At 43.1% G+C, this 22,930-nt stretch overlaps 1 protein-coding gene across 2 annotated transcripts in view; it reads right to left on the reverse strand.

Moving 5' to 3' along the window:
- Window positions 1-22,930, reverse strand: part of CTNNBL1 (catenin beta like 1) — a 2,650,525-nt gene that overhangs the window by 2,141,799 nt on the left and 485,796 nt on the right. The window contains exon 1 of one of the 2 annotated variants that reach the window (XM_044090206.1): window positions 21,583-21,765. The exons of the other annotated variant lie outside the window; for it this stretch is intronic. Within the exon in view, the coding sequence (XP_043946141.1) occupies window positions 21,583-21,662 (80 nt within the window). The 5' untranslated portion in view covers window positions 21,663-21,765. Of the gene's footprint in view, window positions 1-21,582; window positions 21,766-22,930 lie in introns of those variants that run through there. 2 annotated transcript variants of the gene reach the window in all.

Here is a 22,930-nt window from a genome sequence, read left to right on the forward strand (position 1 = left end):
TGGAAACTGGAAACCAGTTGTCCTAGTCTGAAGACCATAAAGAAAACAAACAGTTGCATCTGTTTCTCAGATATCCTTAGTCTTGTCCAGGTAAAACCTCAGTTGTCTGTGAATGTCTAAAGAGTGCAATATTCTTTCCCCCTCTATTCTGAGGGATGGGGAGAAAGACAGACTGATTGTTTGGTTGAGAGCAAGTTCACTAACCAGTTTTGGTATGAAGGATGGATTGGACTCGAGCCTTATCCTATCTTTGTGGAATAAGAGGAAGGAAGAATGACTAGCCTTGAGAGCATGCAGTTATGAGACCTTACAGGCTAAAGGCAAGACCAAGAGGAACACTGTTTTCCAAGTGCAGAACTTTAAAATAGCTGAAAAGTACAGTTGTGTAAACTTACCATAAATGTAGATGTTCGAGTGTATTCACTGTTGAAGTCATTACATTTGGGTAATCCTGCTGGCAGGTTGCCCTCAGTCGGCCTGAATTCCAAAGTCCTGGGTCCTGCGTCGGCTGCTGTCACCCCTTCACTGACATCAGGTCATCAGGGGTATAAAAGATGAGGCCGACACCATTTTCTTTAGTTTTTCTTGCTCCAGATGTCAGGTGCCCTCTAAAAGGGTAGCCAAAATTATTTATATATATATATATATATATATATATATATATATATATATATATATATAAATACATGCACCAATATAAACTTTACCTTCATCTACCAGCAAATACACCACATAGGTTGCGTAAATCAGAGAAGGAAAGATAGGTTCCATCAGAAGAAAGGGGGATGGCGGGTGGGTAACCTGGACTGCAACAGTGAATACACTTGAACATCTACATTTATGGTAAGTGCACACAACTGTACTATGTTCTTCGTGCTTCACTGTTGCAGTCATTACATTTGGGTAGAGTCCCAAAGCTATGGATGGGAGGCTGGAGCTAAACAGCATTAGGAGCGGCTATGAGGCCCTGCAGAACTGCAGTGGCAAAGCCTGCCCTGGATTTAGAGTAGAGTGGCAGATGATAGTGCTTAGTAAAGGTGTGCACTGAACTCCAAGTAGCAGCCTCTAAAATGTCCTTGGTTGGTACTCCCCTGAGAAAAGCTGCTGAAGTGGCTGCAGCTCTGGTTGAATGTGGCCTAATGCCCTTAGGCACTGGCTTGCCATGGTGTAAGTAGCATGGTGTAAGTAGCAGAAACGAATGCAGTGGCCTATCCACTTTGAAATAGTCTGCTTTGAGATCGCCTTTCCTTGTGATCCTGCAGCATATGCCACTAGTAATTGCTGTGTCTTTCTGAAAACTTTGGTTCTGTCCAAGTAGAATCTAAGCTGTCTGTGTACATCCAAGGAATGCAGAATTCTCTCCCCCTTGTTCTGTGGATTTGGACAAAAAGTTGGCAGATGAATAGTTTGGTTAAGAGCCACACTGGACACCACCTTAGGCATAAATGTTGGGTTCGTCCTCAGAGAGACCCTGTCTGGATAAAAAATGATAAAAGGTTCCACAGCCATGAGTGCCTGTAGCTCTGAAACTCGTCTTGCAGAAGTTATTGCTAGGAGCAGAGCTGTTTTCCAAGATAAAAACTTTATATCAGTAGTAGCAGCTGGCTCAAAAGGAGGCAGGGTGAGTTTTTCCAAGACATAGTTGAGGTCCCATGCAGGCATTGGTGATCTCCTTGGAGGTCTTACATTTTTGGCTCCTCTGAGGTACTGTTTTAATAAGGGATGAGAAAAGATTGGTGGCTCTGTATTGTAATGAGCCGAAATGGCAGAGGCATGAATTTTAATAGATGAAAAAGATAGGCCTTTGTCCAGCGTCTCAGTTAAGTATTGTAAATTCTGAGGAATATTTGGCGCAGCTGTATCAGTTGCTTGTGCCTGGTTCCAAGCACAGAATCTCTTCCATTTTCCAGCATAAAATTTTCTAGTACTAGGCCTTCTGGCCTCCAAGATGACACTCATCACAGCTTTACTGAGAGGTGTGTTTTGTATGACTACATTATCTGCCATGCTGCCAGGTTTAAAGTCCTGAGTTGGCTGTGCAGGATCTGATTGCTTTGCAGGGACAGTAGATGAGGTATTTGAGGTAAGGTCTAAGCTGGGCATTGAGACAAGTTCTTTAGTATTGGGAACCCGTACTGGCGGGGCCAGTCTGGGGCAATCAGTATCATTTTTGGCTTCTCCTGTTTGACCTTTAGGAGTACCTTGGGGAGGAGAGGCAGTGGGGGAAAGGCATATACGGATAGGTTTTTCCAGCTGAAAGATAGGGAGTCCACTTTCCATGCTTGTCTGTGATAAGTCCTTGTGCAGAATCTTTTTAGTTGGTAGTTGTGAGGGGAGGCAAATAGATCTATGTCCGTGCATCCCCATTTCCTTGTTATCATGCTGAAGATTTGTGGATCCAGCTGCCACTCGTAGGGATCCATGAGGTTTCTACTTAGCTCGTCTGCCAGAGTATTTTTCCTTCCTGGCAGGAATTGTGCCTGCAGATGTACTTGGTAAGTTAATGCTGTGTCCCACAAAGTCATGGCTAGTCTGCAAAGGGGCTAAGAATGTGTGTCCCCCTGCTTGTTTATATACCACATGACCGTGGTGTTGTCTGTCTTTATCAGTAGTTGTCCTGGATGAATTAGGTCCTTGAAGGCTGTCAGGGCATTCTGAACAGCTAGCATCTCTTTTTGATTGATATGTAGATGCATTTGGGTTGAGGACCATGTCCCCTGAATGCATCTTCCTGCCATGTGGGCCTCCCAGGCATAATCCGATGTATCCGTTGTTAGTGTTTGCCTGGCTGGGGGTAATGTGACTGGCTGTCCCTTGTTTTGGTGACAAGCCTTTGCCCACCATCGAAACTTCTGTTGTAGGCAGGAAATGAGAGTAATCATTGTTTCCAGGCTGTGGGAATGTTGAGTCCAAACACTTTTTAGGTACCAGTGAAGTTTCCTCATATGCAGTCTTGCATATGGAATTAGTAGGATGCAGGATGCCATGAAGCCCAAAGCCTGCAGAATTTTTCTTGCAGATAACTGGGCCCTTGTTGCCAACATTTTGAAATAGGTAGTCAGTTGCCTTTGTTTGTCTGGCGTGAGATAAGCCATCTGGGCAGTTGTATTTAAGCTTGCACCCAAGAATATTATCTGTTGAGAGGGTACTAGTTTTGATTTCTTTTCGTTGACTGTGTACCCTAGGCATGTTAGAAGTCTTTTCACAAACGCCAGATGCTGTAGAAGAGTGTCCTTGTTCTCTGCTTGAATTAGACAGTCATCCAAGTAAGGATATATTTGTATTCCTCTTTGACTGCAGAATGCAATTACTGGTGCCAGGCACTTTGTAAAGACCATGGGCGCAGTAGATAAGCCAAAGGGCAGTGCAGAGAATTGGTAATGCATTGAGCCAGCCTTGAATCTGAGGTATCTCCTGCATAACTGTCTGATTGGGACATGCAGGTATGCCTCTTTTAGGTCTAGAGTCATCAGCCAAGCGTTCTTGCCCAGCATGGGCAGAAGCTGCTGCAAAGTCATCATCTTGAATTTTGGTATATCCAGGAATGTGTTCTGAATAGATAGGTCCAGTATTGGTCTCCAGGTCTTGTCCTTTCTGGGTGCCAGAAACAGTCTTGAGTAAAATCCTTGTCCCTGCTCTTGCTCTGGTACTTGTTGAATGGCCCCCATGTCGATGAGGGATGAGACTTATTTTTTTGCCTCTGCACATTGATTTTTTGGCAGAACTGGCCAGCTGTTTGCCTTCGGCAGGGTATGGAAATGGAACTTGTACCCTTGTGACACGATATTTAGAACCCACTTGTCCTGGGTTATAATGTGCCAATTTTGAGAAAAAAAGTGCTAATTTTCCCCCTAAGGGTGCTACCAGGAGATAAGTGCTTGGTGCAAGTAGGGGGAAGTCATTGGCACTGTTTCCTGTATGGTTGTGATTTGTCTTCTCCAACTTTAGAGGTAGAAGCACCCCATTGCTTTGACCTATAGGAACCTTGCACCTGGGATCCGCCTATAGGCCGTCTGGATCTGCCGCTTTGAGGTCTGTCTGACACAGGAAAGGACCAATTCTTTGTAGGCCAGTGTCTACTAAACCTAGGTGGCTGTACTTGTAAAAAATCTTTGACAGTTTGCATAGATTTAGCTTTGTCCTTCATTTTCTTTAACACCTCCTCTGCCTTAACACCAAACAAAGTATCATGCTGTAAAGGTGCATCTAATAATTTAACTTTGACATGATCAGGCAGATTTTGTTCCTTTAACCAAGCATGCCTCCTAATTACAGAACCCGTAACTGCGGCCCTGCAGGAGGCCTCCAAAGAATCAAAACCACATTGCAAAGTATGCTTTCCAACTTGTTCAGCTGCATGCAATAAATCCTGCATTTCCTTGTTTTCTGCACATTCAGAGTTTAATAACATTTTCTGTTTAAGCAATGCCATGACATGTTGCTGATATTTGAGCATATGAAACTGACAGCTTAAGGCCCTTAAAGCCAAGGTAGCAGATATGTAAACCTTTTTTCCCCATCTATCCAGTGCCCTAGAATCTCTTTCAGAGGGGATAGGTTTTTTTGCAGTGGAAGCCTTAACACCTTTGGGACTCTGTGAAATAGTTTCTGGGTCTGCAGCAGGGTTTTTAAAAAGAAATTTATGAGAGTCAGGAACCCTGTAATATCTGTCAGGCTTAACAGGAGCTGGAGGTAAGGAGTCAGGGGTAAGACTACTCCGAAAACACATCATCTACAATATCTAACACAGGTGGAATGGCTAGTGGCCTGTGTTGAGGTAGTAAAAGGAAATCCCTGAGCCTCTTTTTAGATTTTGAAAAATCTTGGCTCTCCCAGTGGAAATGCTCCCTCATGGTATGCAAGGTTTCCCCAAATGAATAGTCCCTCTGGAGGAGAAGCTGAAGGCATAGATTCTTCAGCATCAGAATCCTCATAGGAGGGAAGAGAATATTCCTGATCAGAAGAAATAAAAACCTGATCTGAAGATTCATAGTCAGTCTCTTACCTAGGCCTCTTATCAGGAGGGGGATGGGAACCCCTGATCAAGGTAATTAAGTCTTCGGCCATTTTGAGCATCTGTGTTTTGGGCATAGAGGCCTGTCCACGTGGTTCTTGAGTTTGTTTCTTTGCTTTAGAAGGTGCTTTAGTCTTTGCCTTTGAAGCTGAGGATGGTTTAATGTAAAGATGCTTCGGTCTGAATACACCCTCAGAAGCCGGTGCCTACTCAGCGGCTCTGGACCCATCTGAAGGAATAGTATCCGAGGCTCCAATACCTTGAGTTTCCAGCGGCATGGCCAACTCCACGTGGGAGTCCGTAGCGGCCTGTGACTCTAAGGTAGCTGGCGTCAGGGGCTGCGTAAGCGCCTCACTGAGAACCAACGAATGGCTTAGGAGAAGCTTCGTCGTCGGTTTTGGGCCTCGGTAGTCTATCTCTCTCTTTTTCTTTGCGTTTTTTGTGAACGCCGGTAGTCGGATGGCTATCCGACAACATTTCTGGATAATTAAACCGGCGTCCAAAATAGTTTAAAGCAAAATCATACCACCGCTTAATAGTGCGTTGGTTAAATCTAGCACAAAACCGACAACCAGCAACGTTGTGATCAGGGCCTAGGCAAGGAATACAGTAAGAATGAAAGTCCTTATCAAGTATTTGCTTTCCACAAGAAATACAATTATTAACTTTTTCTGACATCGGTCTGGAGCAAGAAAAAAGTTTCCCCAACGGGGTACTTAGCTTTATTGAAAACTTCGGATCTGAAATTCGAACACAAAAATCTCAGGAGTTGGCCGACAGGTACATGCTAACTGCTTCTGCTTCAGGCACCGCGCGGCAAGAAAGACTAAAGAAAATGGCGTCGGCCGCATCTTTTATACCCCTGACGTCAGGGAAGGGGTGACAGCAGCCGACGCAGGACCCAGGACTTTGGAATTCAGGCCGACTGAGGGCAACCTGCCAGCAGGATTACCCAAATGTAATGACTGCAACAGTGAAACACGAAGAACATCAGCAGGTTCAAAAGGAAGTAAAGTTAGCTTTTCCGAAACAAAATGAAGGTCCCAAGGAGGAGCAATAAGTTTCTGTGGGGGATTTAAGGTGTAAACCCCCCCCTTAGGAAACGTTTAGCCTCTGTCCTGAATATGAAAGGGGTCCCCAAAAATAAGCAAGCATTAATGGTCGGTAAGTGAGCACCAGATGAAAAACCTCTTCTACTTGGCTGTGTAAGATTTTCTAGCATTAGGTTTCCTGGCTTCTTGTAGAATCCAAACCATCTGTTCAGAAAAATTGTGTCTAGTAGGGATTAAAATCCCATCATCTAGAGGGCCGACAGAGAGTCCAGGCTGGGATGAAGAAGCTGTCCTTTCTGCTGTGTGACTAGATCTGGTTTTGGAGGGATTCTCCGGAAGTTTCCCTTTGATAGGTGAAACAGGAGCGGGAACCAGTGTTGTCCAGGGCAAAAAACTGCCAGAAGTAGAAGGTTTGGGTATTCCTTCTAGACCTTAGGAGGACAGGTAGATGAGGATATGCATAATGGAACTTCCCCATCCATGTGAAAGCCAAGGCATTTGTCTAACAGGCTTGTGGCATCAGATTCCTTTTGCAGAACAGATGAAACAGGTGGTGCTTGGAGGAAGCAAGAGGTCTATGTGAGGGGTTCCCCATATGAGAGTGATAGCTTTGAACATCTCTGTGTTCAAATGCCATTCATGAGGATCCAAGTCTCTGCTCAGAGAGTCTGCCAACACATTCTGTTGTGAGGGAATGTATGCCGCCGAGAGGCAGAGTGTCATCTGACAGGCTTGGTGCCAGACTCTCTGTGCTAACCTGCATAGAGGGGTACGATATTGTGCCTCTCTGTTTATGTACCACATCACCATGGTGCTGTCTGTGTGTACCAGAAGAGTGCCTGGTTTCCACAGGTGTGAGAAGGTCTGTAGTGCTTGAAGAAGTGCCTTCATTACCTTTAAGTTTATGTGTTCTTTGAGTACATGGGCAGGCCACTTCCCTTGGACTCTGTAGTGTCCTTTCCAGAACCCCCATGCCCTGTCTGAAGCATCTGTAAACAGGACTTGGTTGTGTGGGAGACATGTATTGATAGTAACCTGTTTGCATTAGCAAAGCAGTTCCTTCTTGATGCAAGGAAAAAGGGGAATGTTAGTATCGAGAGGGTGAGTGCTGAGACCACACCAATTTCAGATACTACTGAATTTTCCTCGTGTAATCTGGCTAGAGGCAACACAGGAATAATGGCAGCCAGGAGTCCCAAGGCTCTGAAAGCTTGTCTGGTCGATCAATGATTCTCACTGGAAAGTAGTAGGAAAACATTGGCTAGTGAGGTGACCTTCTATACAGGAATGTTGGCATGCATGGTACACGTGTTCACATAATATCCCAGGAAGATCAGCTGTTGGGAAGGGATGGGTTGGGATTTTTTGTAGTTGATGTTGAACCCCAGTCAAAAGTTGTACTGTTTAATGCAGGTGCTTTAGAATAGTGTCTCTGGATAGAGCCTGGATTAGATAGTCATCCAGGTATGAAAAAATATAAATGCCGTGATTGAGGCTGAAAGCCACCACTGGTGGCCAGACAGTTTGAGAAAACACAAACAGGGAAACAGGAACAAAAATACAAACAATCCAAAAACTGAAGGTACTGAATACACAAGTGAGAAGTTTAAACATTTATTAGTAATGAGCCAACAAGATTAAGAGCTTTCGTCAGTCTATAACCAAGACGTTGTTGTGGTTGTTGTTGTTGCGTCTTTCGGCTTTTCCCGGTTAGGGGTCGCCACAGCGGAACTCCGGTCCGCTAATGACTGGCAGTAGATTTTTACGTGCCGAGCTGCCGGCCCTGACGCACAACCTTCAACGAAGGCACGCCCATTCACGCACGTCTCCACACAGAAGACGCTCTAGCTGAGAATCGAACAGGACAATGTCTTACTGTGAGGCGACAACGCTACCGCAGCACCACCACCGCAGTCGGAATCTAAAAATTCAACAAACTCTACAATATTTAAATAGTTAAAAATCACATGACCACCACATCAATTAACAGAAGCAAATTTGTTAACCCTATGTTATCCAGTACAAAAGAAGGTAGTTGTTATCTGCATGGACAGATAGATGAAATGCTTCAAATGAACTTCCAGTAGTAATTTCAAACAAAACGGATGACTTTCATGTTTTTAACTTTACAATTTGTATCAAGCTGAGCATGCTGAAGTATTGAGTAGAGGCTACACTTTTGTCCCTACTTGTCGAGCTAAAACAAACATTTTGTTGCACTTGGAATTGTTTATCAGAAAGCTTAATTTTTTATGCATGTTTAACCATGAAAATGTGGAAAAAAAAAGTTATGTACTCACCATAAAGTTCCATGTTTGTTGTCAATAATATCGCCTTCATTCTTGATGGTTGGGTTCAGAACTGAGCATCGGTTCTGACTCGGCCGCATACTAAAGCTAGAGAGCTTTCACTAGCTCGAGGCTACATCCTATCCGAGGATGCCTAGCAACTGTTACCCAGATCTTGTTTGAGAGAAACTAATCATTAGACTATGCAACCCAATACAACAACAACAGGTCCTCTGCCCAGAAATCCTAAGGCATGAAGGGAATCAGGAAGTTTACAGCCAATTTCAGAAAATTCCTCTCGATCCTCCAGGAAGGGGGAAGGAGGGTGGGATGCAAGAATGAAGGTGAGATTATGGACAACAAACATGGCACGTTATGGTGAGTACATAACTTCCTTATGTTATGCTATCTCGCCTTCATTCCTGATGGTTGGGGCAGTGTCCCCAGCACCTTCTTTCTCAGGTGGCTCATGGGAATAAGCTCTTCAGAACAGTGGAACCCAAAGGATTCCCTGTTCCAGGAGGCCACATCTACTTTGGAATGAGTGATAAAGGTATGAGGGTTAACCCACGTAGCTGCAGCACAAATTGAATCCAACGGGAGCCTAGCTTGAAAGGCAGTGGAAGTCGACAGAGCTCTAGTTGAATGCCCTCTAATTTTCCCGGCAGCTCTTTATTCTGAGAGTTATAGACATAAGTAATGGTGTCTGTAATCCATTTTGATAAGGTGACTTTTGAAACTGAAGTTCCTTTTCTGTTTTCTGAGAATGAAACAAACATTTGGTCGGATTTTCTAAATTCTTTTTGTCTTACGCAAGTAAAAACGTAACTGCTTATGTACAACCAATTGGTGAAGCTTGTATTCTGCCTTGTTGCCATGACTAGGGAAAATTACGGGTAGCTCAATAGACTGATTTAAACTGGCTTCAGAACAAACTTTTCACAGAAAAGAAGGACTTGTCCAGAGAGAGACTGTGTCTTTGTGGAAAATCAGATAGGGAGGATGGATAGACAGAGCTTGCAGTTCTGAAACCCTCCTAGTGGAAGTAATGGCTGCTAAAAAGATTGTCTTCCAAGATAAGAACTTTAGTGGGCAAAAGGAGGCTGGTTCGAATGGAGGGGGAATTAAAGAAGATAACACCAAATTGAGGTCCCAAGGAGGTGGTGGTTCTCTTATGGGAGGTCTTAAAAGGAATGTACCCCTCAGAAAGGCTTTGCATAATCTGTGGGACATTATATTGGATCCCATGTCTCCTATGTGGTAGTTTGATATGGCAGTTAGTTGTACTTGTACTGTGGCTGCCGCTTCATCCCGATTAAAGGTTTCTGTTAAAAATTCCAGGATTGCAGATATAAGGGCTGTAAAGGGGTCTATATGTTTTTTGTCAGCCCAACAAGAAAATCTCTTCCATTTGCTTGCATAACGTTTTCTAGTTGTATTCTTGTGCGATGAAACCAGAATATGTCACACTGCCGGGGATAGTTCTGGAAACCTGGCTAAGATGGGAAGTGCAGTAACCAAACTGTCAGCTTGAGGCTTTGAAAAGAGGGGTGGAGCATTCTTGACTGAGGAGTCAGAAGATCCAGCACTGGGTTCAGGATCCGAGGCTCCTCCTGAAGATGGGGCCATAGAAAGGGGAACCATATCTGACGAGGCCAGTAAGGAGCAATGAGAATTAGCCTGTGACTCAACGATTTGGCTTTCTGGAGAACCTTGTGTATTAATGGAAATGGAGGGAAGCGTACAGAAGTCCCGGGAGCCAATCGTGAACAAGTGCATCCCTTGGTGACTCCCCCAGAGGGGGAATTTGGGCAAAGTAGCTGCTGCACTTGGAGTTGATGGATATGGCAAAGAGGTCGCAGCAAGGCTGGCCCCACTTGTGAAAATTTTGGTTCGCAAATTCCTGATTCAGGGACCACTCATGAGGCATAAGAATTGCTCTGCTTAATGCGAGTTGCAGTCAGAAAACGCTGAGAAGAAATTGCCCATTGCCATACTCTCTAAGCCTCTCGACAGAGGGGGTAGGATCTGGTTCTGCCTTGTTTGTTGATGTACCACACCACGGACATACTGTCTGTTTGTATTGCAATCATACCTGTTGGAAGAGAGCTCTGGAATGCTTGCAACGCCAGGAGCACCACCCCTCATCTCTAGGACACTGATGTGCAAGAGGTATTCATCTTCTTGCCAAGTCCCTTGGACAGTCTGTCCTAGATAATGCCCCCCCCCCTATTTGGGAAGCATCCGTGGTCACTGTTGCTACGATTTGCGGGAGAACAAATGGTCTGCCTATCGTGACCTGTGTAGACTTAATCCACCATCGTAGGTCCCTCTTACAGATGTTCGTAATGAGAATCTTGTGTGACATGGGCAAGTCCTGCATGGACCACTGAGCAAAGAGTAGCCACAGTAATATTCTCATGTGTAGATGTGCCAGTGGGACTAATGCTATTGCACTGCCATTGAACGCAGAACCTTGAGGACAAATTTTGCTTGTACTTTTTTCTTCCTGAGCAATACTGACACCTGACGGCATAATGTTTGAATTCTTTCGTGAGGCAGTTTTGCAACCGTGTCTTTTGTGTTGAAGTCTGCCCCTATAAAGGTAATATGCTGTGATGGCAACAAGGCAGATTTTTCAAAATTTATGGTAATGCCCAGCTCTGAGCCGAGATGAATGGTGGTGTCCCTTGCCCTGGTTAATAGATGCTCGGGTGGTGGTGGTCAGGAGCCAGTCATCTAAGTATGGAAACACCCAGAATCCTAAATGCCTCAGGTGAGCCATAACTACTGCCATGTATTTGGTAAACACTCTAGGGGCTGTAGTGAGACCAAAGGGCAGAGCTCTGAATTGGTAATGACTGGCTCCCAGCCGGAAGCGTAAATATCTTCTGGATCACATGTCCTGAAGATCTATGGAGCACATTCAATTGTCTTGCCCAGAAAAAGGAGTATAGACTGCAGTGTCACCATCTGGAACTTTTTCTTTACTGACTTGTTCAGTCTGCTGAGATCCAAAATTGGTCTCCAGTCCCCTGTCTTTTTTGGAACTAAAACTGGGGGGGGGGGGGGTCACCCCGAGCATCCGGCAAAGCTCCTTTGGATTTCTGGAACCACATTTTTCTGCCCTTCTGACCTTTGGGATAAGGTCTGGTAGGAAAGGAGAAACGTACTCCCATGACAGATAGAGTTTTGCCATCTTGTTCGCTCCTGGTAAGAGTCTCTTTCTCTTTTGGCCCGAACAAAGATGAACCATCAAAAGGGACGTCAAAAACGAAGACTTGAAGGGTTCAGCAAACTCACAAAGACACATCCAGGAATGACTCCTCAGAGCTATTCCTGTGCCTGCTGCCTTGCTCACTCAATCGGCCGCATAAGAAATGAGGTGCATGGAAGAGTTTATTACAGAGGTTAAGGTTTCAAGCTGTGAGCTTATCTTGTCAAGTACCCCCAAAGCGGTAGCACCTTGGAGGGTATCTCCTAGCTCCTTGAGCAGATCCCTCTGAAGACGAGTAAAGTGGGATAAATAATTCAGCGACTTAAGGGCAAAGACTGCTGGAGAACATATGCTTCCCATATCTGTCCATCATTCGAGACTCCTTATTCGGCTGGTGGACAGATGAAGTTTCGGCTAGTTCCTTCTTGGTGGCCACCACCACCACCACAGCATCTACTGGGACACCTTTAGTTAGAAATTGTTTATCCCCCGGGGCTGTAATAAATTTGTTGAGCCTCCTCGGTACTGGTTCCACTGACTCTGGACAGCCCCACACCTTTCGATTGACTTCACCCAGGAGCTGGTCAAAAGGCGGAGACACCCAAAAGGTGGAGGATTAAGATCCAAATGCCTCCAGGTATACCCACTCATCTTAATAAGGGGAGAGGGTCTTCCAGCCACATCTCTGTTTCAGGATCTCTAGGATGTCTGAAAAGGAGACATCCACAGAGGGTGACCATGCGGACACTTATGAATCCTCTAAGGCAGTATCTGATGCGATAGACTCAGGGGACTCTATGTGTTTCCTCATACTGGTTCTCTTCCAAGGGAACTCCCCGGAGGGATGCTCCAGGGAGGTTTCAGAAGAAAGCGTCTCATCCATTGGGGTGTCCTGGGGCATTGGTTCTCTATGCTGGGGCTGGAGGGATTGTGTAGAGGTTGACACTGGCCCTTTTGGGGGAAGAGAAGCTGCAGCCGGGGGTAGAGCAGTCTTTGAAGAAAGCACACTCCGCATCACCTCGAAGGCACCACGATCCTGGGCCAAGACAGCCTCCGGATCTGAGGAGCTGTGAGACCTCCCCCACGCCAAGGAGGATGGCTCCGCGGCTGATGTGGGCACCGAACTCACCTGCTTCGAAGCTCCGAGTGGGAGAATCAGGTCCTACAAGGGTCCGATTCGACTCCCCCCCCCCAGAACCGACGAGGGAGTCTTGGCCCCCCCGCTCCCTCAATGGATGACATCAATGAGATCATCGATGAGATCAGAGCTGAGGTCAGCACTGAAACTCCTGGAATGGATTTCGGGTCCGACGGTTCCACCACAAGGACCTCCAGACACTCTGGCTCTGAACTCGACTGAGTCGCAGGAGAAACAGAAGGTAAAGCTGCTACTGAAGTCAGTTCCGCGACCATCTGGGCTGGGCTCGTGAGAATTTTTGCTAGGGCCGGTGTATGAAGCAACCTTTTAACCACCCACTCTACATCATCATCTGAAAGACTCCTGGATGACCGAGAGGAATGGGTGGAGGACTTGTGGCTACCCGTCATCGATTGCAATAAAGGAGACTGCAGTACCAAACGAATCAGATCCAAGGAAGGTGACCGGCACCTTTTGTGGCTCCGAGACTGTTCCGAAATTCCAGGTGGAACCGATGGAGGCTTTGCCTTTTCAGAACAGACAGACTTCGGATCCGAATAATCCACTTTCTCATGACTCTTCGACAGTTCGGAAGCTGGAGCCGAAGAAGTTTTGGAGGACTTTTCTGAAGGTTTGGTGGCCCGAGTCCCTTCAACAGTCGATTCAAAAGGCCCTTTTAAACAAACTCCTGACTATGAGCCTGTTCTACCATTCCTGCAGGACCCTTGAACTAAAACCATGGCAAATAGAACAGGAATCCAGCAGGTGTATGGCGCCCAAGCAATACACACAACTAGTGTTGTCCATCTGTGAGTGACATTTTTTGTGTGCAAGAATCACACTTCTTAAAACCGGACAGTTTGGTCTCTTTAGACATCCTGTCACAATTAGCAAAAACTGTCAAAGCCAGTAATGAAGTCACAAAAAGTCGAAAATTTGTCACGCAAGCACAAGGACACACAAAATAGATCAGCAAGACAACAAAAGAAAAAAACAACTACACTAGCACGAAAACCAAGTTTTTTTTTTTTTTTTGAAGAAAAGGGGTTAGAGGAGTCTCTAATTTAAACGACGTACTCCTCTAACCTGAGGAGATGACTCTAACTTAAATGGCAAAACCTAGATTTCAGAACAGGGAGGAGCCCTCTAACTAAAAATGGGCTAAGCTAGGGAAAAAGTGGGGAAAAGGAATCCTCTAACTTAAACGGATTCACTGAAAGGAGAAGTTGATAGATAGCAGGCCTAAGCAAACGACGACCCAAACAAAATCAGCAACAAACAGTGAAAAACCAACCTCAAATAGGGCAAAGAAGCACTCAAAGATACAGCTATCTAAAGAAAATTAATTCTACTACTTAACTACTGAACAAACCACACAAAAGGGTAAAGAAAAAATTCACTTAGCCTGAGCCACCAAAAAAGCAATCCCAAAGCTGTAAGCAGCAAACGAGATCTGGTTAACAGTCGCTAGGCATCTTGGGATAGGATGCAGCCTCGAGCCGTTGAAAGCTCTCGAGCTTTAGTATGCGTCCAAGTCGGAATTGATGCTCGGCTCCGAACCCAACCATCAAGAGTGAAGGCAAGATAGGACAACATAACATTGCAAGTTATGTGTTAAAAAGAGCTAGTACTTTTAACCCACCCACTGTTCTTCCTTTAGTTTTATTTGAGAAATTGTGTGATTTTGAGATCAGAAATTACTTGAATACTAAAATTAAAGATCATACTTACAACTTGAGTGTGACTAAAAATGAACTGTTAACATAGCTTTGTCAAGATAAGAACATATGGGTTATGAAACATGACCGGGGGGGGGGGGATACATGCCATGGCAAAATACATGGATTTGAAGCTTAAAAATTGTTTAGCAAGATACCACCACCTCTGTATGGACTCTTGGGATTTTTTGACAAAACTTAGGGGAGTTAACTATTCAAAAAGCATTATGTTTTGTAACTAGTAGATGTTGTTAGTTTATTTAAAGTTATTCCCCAACAACAAGGTCCTGAATGGTTTAGGGAATTTCTAGTGGATTTAAGAACATATTCTTTTGATGAAATTGAAGTTTTAGTCACATTGATGTAAAAAAAATTTAGACTACAACTTTGTTTATATTGAAGGACAGCATTTTAAGCAGAAAAGGGGTGTAGCAATGGGGGCGGCTTGTGCCCCCACAGTATACTAATATAATCATGGTGCAGTGGGAAAAACAGTATATAAACGAATAATGCAAAAATACAGGCATTACAAATCTATGCCAGATTTTTGGATGATTTTTTTTTTTAGCAGGGGAAATGAATGAAGAAGCAACTGACTTGGTAAACTATTTGAATTCCACTACCTTGTTTTTGAAATTTACTTATTCCTACAGCACTGAAAGCATTAGTTACCTAGACGTGCTAATAGCCAAAGATAATGTTAAGGAGAGGCTTACTACTAACATTTATAGGCAACCCCACTATTCAAATTCCCACTTGCATTAAACAACTTGCCACCCTTGGCATGTTAAGAAAGGGGTGATAAAGGGACAATTTATTTGTCTGGCTAAAATGATTTCTGATGACAATATGTCTGAGCAAGAATGTAACAAACTTCTTGAAATGTTCCAGGCAAGAGGGTATCCGTTGCAACTGATTGTTAGTATTCACAGTGATGTTATTACTAAAAAGTTAGAAGGAACCATCCTACCTCTTTTTAGGGGTTCCACTACTCAGATTATGGAGGATGTTAATGACAGATATGCTACAGGTAACAGTACTAAAAATTATGGTAAGGCATTTGTCACAACTTACACTGTGGACAGTGACGCAATTGCTAACATACTATGTAAAAACTGGAAAATGTTTTCTTGTTATGGGAAAGATTTTGAGAAGTCTGGTGACAGACCATGTATAACATATAGGACAGGGAGGAACTTGAAAAAACTGTTAGAAGGCAGTGAAAACTGGCTTCAAATTCAGCCAAGAGGTGGGGAACCTACATGTATGGACTCTGTACGAGCGCAATCTAGATATAAGGAATGGGAATGTTAAAAACCCTTTATACAAGCATGTGGAAACACACCCTGATCATTCTTTTTTATTTTTTGGAGTGGATTTTGTACCCAAGAATATGAGGGGAGGACCATGCGAAGATCTTACTGAATACAGAGAAATGATGTGGCAAGTAAGGTTTAAGGCCAGGAAACACACAAGCATTCATGAATGTATTTCAATCAGTAGTGTACTGCATTTAAAACATACAAAGTGTAAACCCTGCACCTTATGTTCTAACAACTACCTTCTTTTGTACTTGATAACATAGGGTTAACAAATTTGCTTCTGTTGTTAACTGATGTGGTGGTCATGTGATTTTTTACTATTTAAATATTGTAGAGTTTGTTGAATTTTTAGATTCTGATGAAATCTTGGTTATAGACCGACGAAAGCGCTTAATCTTGTTGGCTCATTACTAATAAATTTTTAAACTTCTCACTGGCTCGCTGGTGTCTTCGGTACCTTCAGTTTTTGGACAGTTTCAGAAAACCCTTGCAGATGTAGAAAGACCAAAGGGTAAAGCAGTAAACTGAAAATATAATGACCCAGTATAAAACCTGAGAAATTTTCTGTAAGGAAGACGAGTGGGAATAAAATATGTATCTTTTAGGTCTAACTATACTAGGAAGCCTTGGGGAACTAGAAAAGGAGGAGTTTGCATGGACAGCATTTTGAAGGAGGACACTCTCAGAAAGGTGTGGAGCTTAGAAAAATCCAGGATGGGCCTCCAATAGCCCTTCTTTCTGGAGAACAGGATGAGTCTTGAATAAAATTTCTTTCCTGAATAGGATGGGGGAACTACTTCAGCGGTTCCCTTGGACAGTAAGTCTTGCACAATGGGCTCGATGAGGCACATTTGGTCTGGAGGAGGGGAAAGGAATTCCCCCTAAAGTTGGATTGTTTTCCCATGACATGGAGTAACCCTCCTTGATAATGTGTGGGACCCACTTGTCTGAGGTTACTGTTTTCCAGACAGGACAGGACAGGAAAGGAAAGAAAAAAAAAGTCTTTGTGATATTGGGGTGGCGGGAGGGAGTAGGTGAGGGAGGCAAGGGTAAGTAGTCACAGAGGGTCTGCTACTAAACTGAGGCCTCACAGAAGGGGTATCCCTCTCTGTGTTTTTTTAGGAAGTCTTTCCTTGGGAGCCTTCCTTTGCCTTGCCTACAAGAAGTCCTAGGATCTCTCTTAGCTAAGGAGATGGATTTAGCTGGAAATTGTCCATGGTACCTGGGAACAGTGAACAGCAGGATTTGATGTAAATCTTTCATAGTCCTGTCCTGTTCCTGCAAAGACTTGAAAAGACTGGCAGCCTGTGATCCAAAAAGGAGGTCATCTAAGGGAGAGTCTAAAATTTTAGATTTAAAATCTTCAGGGAATAGGTTAGCCACATAGCCAGGCATACCACATAAAAATGAACTAGTGGCAGCCACCCTGGGATGAGGCACCCATAGCATCATCGCTACATTTTATACTGTGCTTGGTTATTTGAGAGGCCTGGGCCTCTAAAGACTCAGGAGCTGTTAGGAGTCTGGAGTCTGTGGCTCTGTGAGAGTCTTGCTTAAGGACTAACACAGAAAGCAAGTATTTGGTCATTTGAGTTTGACAGTTTATAGCCCTAAAGGCTAAGGTGGAGGAAATATAGACTTTCTTACCCCACCTGTCCACTGCTCTACTGTTATTGTCATTAGGGAGAACACTGGTGCCAGTGAGTAACTTGGAAGGTTTGTCCAAAGCCAGGGAAACTGCAGGTTGGTCTGCCACAAGATTTGAGAGAGAGATACTTAAATTCATCAGGGACTTTATAGAACCTATCCGGCTATTCTGGAGCAGGGGGCTGAGAATTTGGCGATGAAACTCTGGCCTAAAAGACATCCAGGTAAGCCTCAAGCATAGGGTGAACTGGAGGAGGAGCTGGGGTGCCCATCTCCAATAAACTGCAGTATCTCTTTTGCAACTCAGACACCTGTTTGGACTGCCATTCAAAATGTTTCACCATGCCATGTAAGGTTTCTCCAAAGGAGGCTTCTTCCAGGGGGAGTCTGGAGGGAGTGAATCTCCATCAATCTGACAAAACCTGTTCAGAGGAGTGTAACTGGGATGAATAATCAAGGGAAAGATCCAAATCCATATCCGGTTCCTCATCAGAGGAAATAAAGAAGAATCTAAGCTCTGTTTATGTGGGGTGGTTTGATAAATCACAAAAGGAGGAAGCTTTAAAGTCATGATTGCCTTGAAGAGTCCTTAAGAAAAATCAGACAACACTTTTTCCTTGGATGCAGAAAAGTTTTTTTTTTTTTTTGTTTTTTTTTAGGGATGACATCTGCCTGAATAAGCTTAGGAGGTGCTGAACTTGGGTGCGTTTCTATCAAGGTTCCAGAAATCGCTTCCTGCATAAGGATCTGATGAATACTTCAAAGGCCTTCCTATGCAATGATTTGCATTTCTGTCGCCTGCAAGGTCTCAGCAGCCATACCCACCTCTGGCGGGATAGAGGGAGAGGACTTGTGAGAAGTTGATGGGTATACCTTGGGCTTGACCACCTCAGCAGGTATGTCTGATTCTGAAACGACAGCTGGAGAATCCTCTCTTGGTCTGAAGCTTTTTCTTAGGTGGGAGGCCTACATCTGGGCCTTCCAATATAGTGGATTGGGCCAAATATTTTAGATTGGGGCTCAAGAAAGGTATTAAGTATGGGCAGCCTAGATTGGAGGGCTTTTGGAAAGAATGACTGGCAGATGTAAAAGGCTTTACAGTCATGTTAAGGCTTGAGAGAGAACAGGCACTTGGTGTGTAAGTCTATATACAGAATTTGTTTACCACACTCACACTTACCCCTCCTAGTTGACATCTAACAATTATTAGCAAGACAGACAAGAAATTAGAAAGTTCCCCAACAAGGCACTTAGCAATAATTGCATTGTTTGCCAGATCAGATAACAGAAAGCAAAGCATTAGCCATCTGTCCTGATCCTTCTTCCTGAATCACCTCACACAGTTCCTACTGATTTTGCCCATACCCAAATATATATTTCCCACAATACTCACTTCTCTTTTGATAGAATGAAAACTCAAACACTCAAAACAACTTTAAATGCTAAACTTCAAGAACCAGCTGAAGGGAGTGACCAACCTCATGAAGCACCATGAGAATTCCTCCTGTGAAAACATCTTAGAATTTAAGTGGATGATGAGACACAAAAGAATAGGAACTGACAGTTGCTAAATCACCCTTTTACCAGCTAAGAACATTTCTGGGATTGAGTACCTCATTATAGATGACAACCTTATTGAATGATCTATGCATTTATTGACTCGAACTTGGCCACTGCAACTCCTTATATCTAAGGAGAAGTATGGATTAATTAAGATGGTCCCAGCTGATGTAGAATGCAGTAGGTAAGAAAACCAACTTGATCCTCTAAATCAACCACATCATCCCTGTTCAGAAATCTCTGCAAACAGCTGATCTTTCACCTTAGGCAATCAAGGGAGTATCAATGACACAATGTCCTACTGGAAATGAGGCCCAGTCATTTGAAGGACCCAAACTGACATGGCCATTTTTGCAGTAACTTCAAATTAAAGAAGTGCTGGGTTACATAAAGGACTTACACTGACGCTACCACCTCACTAGAAACTTCTGAGGGTCTGCTTAAAATCAGCAGAATGTAGTATATGTTCAGCTGCTGCTCTTAATCTTTGGAATTCTCTGTCCGTTTAGCTAAAAGACTACCTTGCATCCAGGGTTCCCAAGAAATATGAAACATCTAAAAGCACTGTGTGTGTCTACATCTAAATCATGATCCATCAAATGATCAGAAGATTGAGTTCATAATAAAATATTGAGTCCTGCTTTGTCACGACTCAGAACTCTGCAAGAGAAACATTCATAATTATAAAAATTGGTAAACTCAAAAATCAGCTACATACACATCACAAAAAAATAAAACATGCTGTTATGGCAGGAAGGCCCCACCACTCTGTACCCCTGATCTCTATATTACCTGAAGGGTCTCACAAACTCAAGAGAAGAGACTGGAGTGAATGTTCATATAAGACAAATACCAAGTTTCAGCAACATGGACACACTGTAGCATTCCCCAACAGACTGCACCATCACTCATTCTTCCAAGTTGCCTAAATCATCCTAGCATTTGCATAATGTGTGTCATTCCTACTTACCATGCATCACCCAAAAGATCACACAGCAGGGAGCAGCACTGGAATTAGTTTGGTATGGAGTCTCACCCTAACACTGCTGGCTGGCATACTCAGGATTCCCCTGGCCTACACTTATATTCAGTATTCCATTCCGTGGAAAACCCAGCATCTCAAGGAGATAGAAATATATGTCCACAATGAAAGTCAAGTGGAGAAATGTAACCAGAGTCAGATGGAGGGGGGGGGGGGCAAGTTAGGGAGATAGAGACAATGGAAATACAAGCTATGCCCCTCCATTAGCAGAACAGGGATCACAGTCAAAATGGAGTGCAGGTATCCAAAGACAAAGAATGGTAGCAAGAAAATCCAAGCACAGAAAGGAGAATGTCAGCAAGTGAACAGAACAAGTCGACATCTGGTAAGAAAGAAGACACATTCTCTCCACCACCCTTCAACAAAGTACACATTCAGAAGTCGAGATGCAGGAAAGTACCAAAAATAAGCAGTAAAGTCCTGAAAAGAGGAAATGTGCAGGCAGCATAGTCACAACTATCCAGATTTTCACAGAATTCCCAGATTTATGCCCCATACGTTTGATCTGCTCCTCACAAAATTTGTGGTCTTCAGGGAAATCACTGAAGTCACTAAATAATGATATAAACTTGAGTTGCATACTTTATATCTTTCAGTGAATACATGCTAACATATAACATGTTAGTCTAGCAACATTTTAAGTTTACAAGAGAATATTTAAAATCTGTACCTATTTTTTTTTTTTTGGCCTTTGTTCCCAACATTATTTAAGGCTTTGTCTACAGTTCTTGTGCTAAGAGGTTGAGAGGTGTGGAAGACAGATCTGCAAGATATAGAGACGGATTTAGTCAATCAAAATAATCCTGATCAAAATACACAGGTGAACCTGGAACCCTAATCATAATGAAGAAGAAAAGTCTGTCCAATGAATTATGAACACCTCATTTTTATTCTAATTAGGCAAGATCCACTGGGCACAAGTGTCTCTTTTCAAGGGCAGAGTTAAAAGTGGCTTGTTCAACACACAGACACACACACACACACACACACACACACACACACGCACGCACTATAAACTAAAGCTCGACATAACCAAACTCAGGCCAAGAAAGACACAGTCCATTAACATGTCCAGAAGTTTACTTTTTTGCACAGTAGCCAAATGAGTAAAAGGCTAACAAAAAAAAAAAAAAAACACAAGAAAAGATAAGCAGAGAACAAAATGTGTTGGAGCAGTGATGGCAGAAGAATGAAGGAGGGCAGATAAGCACGGTAAAAGAAAGAGGTAGACATTATGAACTGCAGGAAAATAAGAACATAGATGAATTTGTTCAGGAACAGTTCATGCCTCTCCAGTCCTGGATGCTTGACCTGTGCTGTTGCTACATTTCCTACATGTGGATGTGCAAAGGCTAGAAAGGCATTTCTACTACTGTACGTAATGGCTTGCTAATGGCAAAGGCCTGCTAAAAAAGTTGATAAAAAATGCTGTAGCTTCAGAGAAGCCAATGCTTGCCTTAGACTTTTCAAAAATAAACTGGTAGTAAAATTTAAATGCTGTCTCATCTGAACCCCAAATTAGCAATGTTCTAGACAAATTAACAGTCAAATGTGAGCAATCAAAATTTTTGCAGCTTTACTTACTTTTCTACATATGTTTTTCTTTTGTGTCTCAGAATATTCCAAGATTCAAAACAGTATAGCAAAACATGACGTAATATCATTTACTCAGGCTTCCATTTGCCAGGTTATGATTATTCTGTCTGAAGGTTAAGCACACACGATCTGCCGTCAGCACAGTATGATGCAGCTGTGACCTGTGATGTCCCAGCCTTGGCACTGCTCTGAATAATCACAGCTCCATGTCATCAAAAATTAGCTCGCCTTCCAGGTCATCAAACTGGGACCTCCAGAACTATGTGCCCAGAACATACTGCATGCCAAAGTACCAGCAATGCACTTTTCATCAGATAACAGCATCTAAGTAACTAGCTTTAATTATCATTTGACACCATAAGTAACTGCACTTTTCTCATCTCACAGAAAATGGCATAAAAGGAAACAAGAAAATGAGAACTATTTTAGATTACGAATAGCTATTCTGCAACATAAATTCTGTACTGCAGCTGGTAAAAAAATAAATAGAGCTACACAAGTGGACCAACAATCAGGAAGGCAAATTATACATCTACTGAGTGAACTATGATTTAGAGGAAGTAATAACACTGAATCTCTGATGACTGCAGTTGAAACTCATTATTATAAATCAAGCAAAAGAAACTGCACTGTATTCCACAGTGCACTCCTTCAGAACCTGATGAGACAGCATCCACCAAGCAACATAATTACATAAATGTACTTTGCCCTGTTGTTAACAAATCAGCAATGTTCCAGATCCACTGTAACATGCATCTCCCAACTGACTGTACCTCCTTCCCAAATGAGGGTTTTTCTACTTGTGTAGTTTCTACTCTTCCTGGTGAATACCACACTAACAGAAAAGGTATGGAAGTCAGTTAAAACATTGTCATCACACATTTCTTCAACTTTAATGTTTCCCACCTAACAAAGATATTGTACTGTTAATAAGGTAAGCCCAAAAGGCACAGGTAACCTCTTATTAAAGCTAATACTTAAGCACTACTTGGTTAACTGATTTTCTCAGTCACAGAGTTTGAAAACAATGAAAGAAGGATTTAAACCCAAGGATTACAAGATGAAGTTCATTAGTAGTGTAACACTAGACGTCTGAAAACAAAATAAAACGTGTGACATGAGTGATGATGTTGCTAGCTCAATCAGCTTTACTTTCAGACTGTACAACAGTGCACTAGAAAACCAGATGAGACTGCATACAGATGGGACTTCAAATAAGGCTATGGACACCAAATATTTTAAAGATGTAAAATTTACATACAGCTCACAGCCCCAACCCTGTGTGCTAAACTACCACAATTTATCTGTACCTCTTGCTTTAATCTATTATTGGATT

This window comes from Protopterus annectens, chromosome 12.part0, assembly GCF_019279795.1.
Source record: "Protopterus annectens isolate FY-2018-M chromosome 12.part0, PAN1.0, whole genome shotgun sequence".
Lineage (NCBI taxonomy): Eukaryota > Metazoa > Chordata > Ceratodontiformes > Protopteridae > Protopterus > Protopterus annectens.